General features: G+C 42.5%; 1 protein-coding gene across 1 annotated transcript in view; it reads left to right on the plus strand.

The window, feature by feature from the left end:
• SLC35D1 (solute carrier family 35 member D1) overlaps window positions 1-6,000 on the plus strand; it is a 44,093-nt gene extending 38,093 nt beyond the window's left edge. The window contains exon 12 of the mRNA XM_026497868.4: window positions 827-6,000. Coding sequence (XP_026353653.1) covers window positions 827-935 — 109 coding nt within the window. The 3' untranslated portion in view covers window positions 936-6,000. The remainder of the gene's footprint in view (window positions 1-826) is intronic.

The raw sequence follows: 6,000 nt of genomic DNA on the forward strand, positions 1-6,000 counted from the left end.
TGCACCTTCCTTCCTGGTGGTCAGTGTGATGGACAAGGGAGGGTGCCAGAAACCAGCTCAGAGGCTGAGGGCTCAGGTGATAGGTTCTCCACTGTGAACTTGATTCTAGTCAGAGAGAAACTAGCTCTGTGAATGGCCCAGGGTTTGCATGTTTGCTTTACTAATTGGGATGTTTTTCATTCTTATTAAAAATTACATTTCTTTGTCTTGAATATTTTTGAAAATAGAGAAAATAGGAAAAAGAAATCACCTATGATCTCACCATCTAGATGTAACAACCATTAATATCCTTGTGTTCTCTCTAGACTTAATTCTGATGCGTATCAGTATACGTATTCATGTTTTTTTAAATAATGGGTTTAGACAATACTCTGTCTTATGAGATTATTTTTTCATTTAAGATGTCATTGCTGTTTTCATTTTACATGATTTTATGAACTACATCATATTCTGTTGTATGAATTTATGTAATTTCCTCTTGGGACATTTATCCTTTATCTAATTTTCTGCTATTATAAATTTTGTGGTAAACTCTTTCTTGATAAGTCTATGAAGATGTGCACAATTCTTCCATGAAGTAGATCGCTCGGTCAAAGGAGAAGCAGAATTGTAAGGTTTTTACTTCAACAAATGGTATTCCAGAAGGGTGGTATAAACTTGGCACTCCTGCCAGCAGGTATGTGCAAACATTCATTTCCTCAGAGCATCGGCAACAGTGCATGATACCATGATGAGGGAGTGTCTCTCTTTCGGGAGCTGAAAACACTGTATCTGTTTGGCCATTCCTTCCTTCTTTCCTCCCTGATGGTGGTTTTCTGTTTTGCAGCATTGCTGGGAGCCTGGTGTATTCCTACATCACTTTCTCCGAAGAGCAGCTGAGCAAACAGTCAGAGGCCAGTAACAAGCTGGACATTAAGGGGAAAGGAGCAGTATGACCAGAGGATGGCTTCGATGACGTAGGCCCAAATTACTGATCAACTGAGAACACTGGCAATTTTTACGCAGATGCTTGGGTGTCTTGATTATGGAGAAAATACCATTCCTTTGCACTCGTACAATCTGAGGATTGATTGCTGCCTTTTAAAATTTTATGAGAGAAACTTATAATTGACTCTATTTTAAATATACCATTGGAAATAATTTATATCAAACTGGAAAATGTGCCAGGCTTTTTAATTTATTTCTTTTATGCCAACAATGAACCATCGGTGTTTTGAAAATACTGTATTCCATAGTTTGATATCCAGGTGTCCCTTAGAGCCACATGGACACGGTGCTCCAGCTGGAGCCGCCTTGTGCAAATCCTTGCTGCATGTAGAGGCAGTTGAGCCTGCCTTCTGCTGGAAATGCAGCCAAGTAGCTAAAATTTCTCCTTTTTGAATTTTATTTCTTAACAATTGCATTTTCTTCATAAGGATATCATCACTGCATTTGCTAAAGATGATAGCTTTGGCACTAAAAAACTATGTGGGCTTTGAAGCTGTACTGGTTTCCATGTTGGCTTCCCTGAGACTTCTAGGATGGGCACAGTGCATTCCTTGAAATTACGCTATTCCCTCTTTGTTGTGTAGGATGGCGATAACGAAGGGATGGAGAAAGTAGGCCTTTTACTCATTTATTCATCTATCGGATTCATTCATTCAACTGAAATGTACTGGGTATGTAATATGTACCTGGCATTATGCTGAGTGCTGGGGGTACAGAGATGTTTTTGGAGGTAGTTGAATGAGCTCACTCCTGCTGTTGTGACTGAGGATTAAGAGAGAAAACTTTACGATCCATTCAGAAGATGCTGTGACTCTGAACAAGTCACAGAAACTTTTCTCAGCTCTTAGAAACTGCGAGTCTGTGAATGGGCTTAGAAGCACCCGCCCTTACCTCCCCCACAGTGGGGAAACCAGACGCTACAATATGAGATGACAGGCATGTGAAAAGCTGCATTTTGTTTATTTTTTTGTTTTAATTTTTTTTTTAAGCGAGCTCTATACCCATGATGGGGCTTGAACTCATGACCGCAAGATCGAGTCCTATGAAGAGCTGCATTTTGTAAACCATGCAGCTCAGCACTTCTTCTCTGAGGAGAATGGCAGGCCCGCAAGGAGGCCACGATCTCTTCACTGTGCTTTCCTCCTCTGGGTTTGGTTGCTATTCTTTTTACTTCTCTTTGAATTAGTACAACGAGGTCCGACATTCCTGAATGTATTGGTTTGAGGGGAAGCCCTGTTCGGATGTTTCTCTGTTGTCCGGGCTCGGTCTTTGTCTGGCGGTGTCAGCTTCAATGGCATGAGCACACCTGTCTCCTCTGGATACTCTCACCTACATCCCGTGTCCCTTGGGCATGTCAGATTCTCTCAGGACTTTCGCCGCATCCTGGGAGAACAGCTGTGAATGAGCATTGCCTGAATTGCCTCTCTGGGCAGGAAGGGGCTTCCCTCACACACAGCCCTGTAATTTGGCACAGAGACATCCACTGACTGCAGGTACAAGTGTCTGCACAGGCCGATTGTGCCGAGTGCAGAAGAGGCTGGGTACTTCTGCACGGGAACACACGAACTTCTCTTTCACTGGATTTGGAGTCCACAGGGCTCTATTGATCCAAACAAGTAGTATTTTGGTGGCTTAACAGGAGGCTTGGAAGGTTTTGATTTATTTTTATTTTTAAAATTATATTGAGGTCATTTTCATATTCGTGTGTTTCCTGTATTTGGGTTTGTCTTTACTAAAGCCTGGCTGGTGGTATTGGGTCCCTAGAATTAGCCTCATGGCCAACTTCCAAGCTAAAAGCTCCCAAGGCTCCCTTTTTTCAGGGTCATCTCATCTGAGAAAATTCTGGGGCCGGGCAGGGGGGCGGTGCAAAGGATATTATCTTATGTAAGATGGTATTTGTCTGTTTTACCAATAAGAAAACAAGACTCAGAGGAAGTAGGTGACTTGCTAAGAAGTAAAAATTCATGTTTCTCCTGTTGAACCATGCTGCCATTGATTGCCCTTTTCCTCTGAGGGTGAGGAAATGGGGCTTCTAGCTGAGTTTGCTTGAGCTCTTTCAAGGAGGCAAGTGGTTGGTTGAATTTGGAGTCAGAGAGGAATAGGCTTTGCAAATTAGGGACAGTGATGCCAGAGCTTCTTTCTAGTTTCCAGACTGGCCTCAGTTGATATAAACTCTGGCTGTGAATGTTGCCTGCCACTGCCTGGTTTTGCCTGGATAAGGTGGAAAGGCTTCATGAGAGTTAATTTTAGTGGTTCTGTTCCTTCTTCTGTCAAGCCACGTGGAGGGAACTTGGGACTTTAGAAATAATTTGTGTTGTAGAACTTCTCGTCATGAAAGGCCTTTGGATGTGTCTAGAGCTGTTAGGCTAGAACCCCAGGAGGGGCTGAACTGCTTTTAGGAGTCAGGTTTGAGAAAATCATGAATAATTACAGTCTCACTAAATGCACGTGACCTTAGGACCCCCCCCCTCCCCCGCCGCCCCCGTGATGAACTTGCTGACTGGCCAGAAGGCAGTAGAGCAAGTTGCAGCTTCTGCCCTGTCTGGTTCTGATTCCTGGATGCCCCCTTGACTTCCACCAGCATGTCAAGGTAAGAGAAAGCAGCCTGGGAAGTTGGAGATTGAATAGACTGGCCAACCATTTTTGGAGTTTTTCAATTATGTGCAGGCTTGGTTATAGTGAACTAGAGGTTCACCTGTGCTCTAGAATGTCTGGATTTTGCCCCAAGGTTGATATTTTACAAGGCAAAAATTCTGTGACCTACTACCTACCTCCTGGGAGAAAGAGAGGCAGTTTTATAGTTAAATCCTGAATTTGTCCTTTGAGACAGATGAGCTGTGGTGAGAATTTTGAAAACCAAATTCTGACTAGTGGCTCCTCTTCTTTGAGTTAATGACAACAAAGTCCTCTTTGGCCGTTCTGCTTTTTAGTCTGTGCCAGTTTGATTTAAATAACTGTGGTTGACCAGACTACATTGCCAACGTGTCAGGTGATTTTTAATTGCTTCATATGGCTGTTAACTATATAAGTCATTTGTAGGCTCCAGCTTGCATGTTGGTTTAAAAAAAATGCATCTGCAAGTTTTCTGTAGTCCTGTTGTATTAAGAATCCGTGGAAAGTTCGGGTCAGTAACACTGAAACAGGTTCTTCATGGAAAGACTAGTAGAGTTTCATATTGGATTGGTTTGGAGTAGCAGTTAGGATTTTGGAACTGCTTTTGTTATTGTGCTCTTATCAGTGACCAGAGATTTACTGAGCCTCTTTTTTATGCCAGAGCCGTGTGCAGGCTCTGGGGGAAACCACCATGAATAGGACAGTTCTCGCTGTCAAGGAATGTGTAATTCTTTAGCCGGACCCATATTAAGAGAAAGGAGATGAAAGGAGTCCGTGATTTGTAAGAGCTGTCGGCAGTTACCACGGATTAGGAGTCCCCAACCCACCCATAGAGCAGAAGCAGTTTTTAATCTAAAAGGACTTCTACAACTCCTGCTGCTCCTCTAGCTCTGAGAGAGGTGCCAGGCTCTTAGAATTGTGTGAACAGCCTGGGTTCCCCCTCCTTCTATTTCACATATTCTTTCTTCCCCTTAACTATGTAATCCAGGAGTCACCCCTTCTCCTCCGTTTCCCTTTCCTCGGTTTCAGTTACCTGCGGTCAACCGAGGTCTGGAAGCAGGTGATCCTCCTGACATACTGTCAGGAGGTCAGTAAGTAGCTTAACACTACGTCCCAGTGCCCGCGTCCTTCACCTCACTTCATCTCGTCGCGTAGACACTTTATCACCTCGCATCACCACAGGGGTGAGTACAGTCCCAAGAAGATAATTTGAGAGCCACCACATTCCTGTAACTTTTATTACAGTATAATTTTTCTATTATTGCTGTGCCTAATTTAGAAATTAAACTTTATCATACGTATGTATAGGAAAAAGCACGTAGAGGGTTCAGTACTGTCTGTGGCTTCAAGCATCCACTAGGGATCTTGGAACATATCCCTTGTGGATAAGGGGGTACTTCTGTATCAGCTCCTCCTTATAATCGAGGCTGTAATTGATTTTTCCCTCCTTGAGGGAAAAACAACAACATTCACAATAAATGAGGTAATGGATGTGAAACTATTCAGCACAGTGCCTCGTACCTGTTAGGCACCCAGCAAGTGTTGTTACTGTCATTATTTCATGGTGAGACTGTAGGCAAACTAAGATACTTCATCTCTGCTTCTTAAATACTAGAGGCCTGGGCAGTGGCTGTTATTTCTTGAAAAATGTGACCCTGTACTTCGTTGCCTCTGGAATGTTAAAGAGCAGTTTTTTGTTTTTTTTTTTAAAGAAAAAAAAACCTAATGGATATAATTGTGGCCATTATGCGATGCAGTTCATTCCACCTGTTTTTAAAAAAGAACAGTTACTTCTATTTCGGTGGTGAATTTCCAAAGAGCAAAAATGATTTTCTGTCTTCCCCTCAGAACGGTGATGCTGGTTACGCGTTCCCAGTTTGTCTCCCTAAGGTGCAGGTCCTCTGCAGGCTCCACAGGCCAGACATTCCTTCTTCCCTTTTCCGAGCTCAGCACATTGGCTCCGTGCCGCCTCTGAGCCGCCGCTTCACTCGGTGGCTGGTGTTTGGAAGCCATCGCTGTGTCCTGAACTTGGGTGCTAGGTCTTATGTGAGGGTGCCACTTCGTGGTAAGAAGAGATACTCACTGGTGGGTGTTTTTAAGCTTTCTTTTTTGAATTACTTTTCAAAAAGAAATCTACTGGTTAGATTTATTGTCTCAAAAATGTTTTTTAGAGATTATTTTGTTCATAAGTATTTCTTTCTCATGCTGATGATCAACTGATTTTTGTCTACAAATGTTGACCTATCAATATTTTTTCAATACAGATCCTATTTACGAAATGACCATTTTAGTGTTTTTAAAAGGTACTAAGGATTGAGATATGTAAATCAGGTGACATAACATGAAAATTATGTGCCTAAATATTTTTGTAAAGGTGTCAAATAAATACTTTTTCCTGAA

Source organism: Ursus arctos, unplaced genomic scaffold (genome assembly GCF_023065955.2).
Source record: "Ursus arctos isolate Adak ecotype North America unplaced genomic scaffold, UrsArc2.0 scaffold_12, whole genome shotgun sequence".
In the NCBI taxonomy this organism is placed as follows: domain Eukaryota; kingdom Metazoa; phylum Chordata; class Mammalia; order Carnivora; family Ursidae; genus Ursus; species Ursus arctos.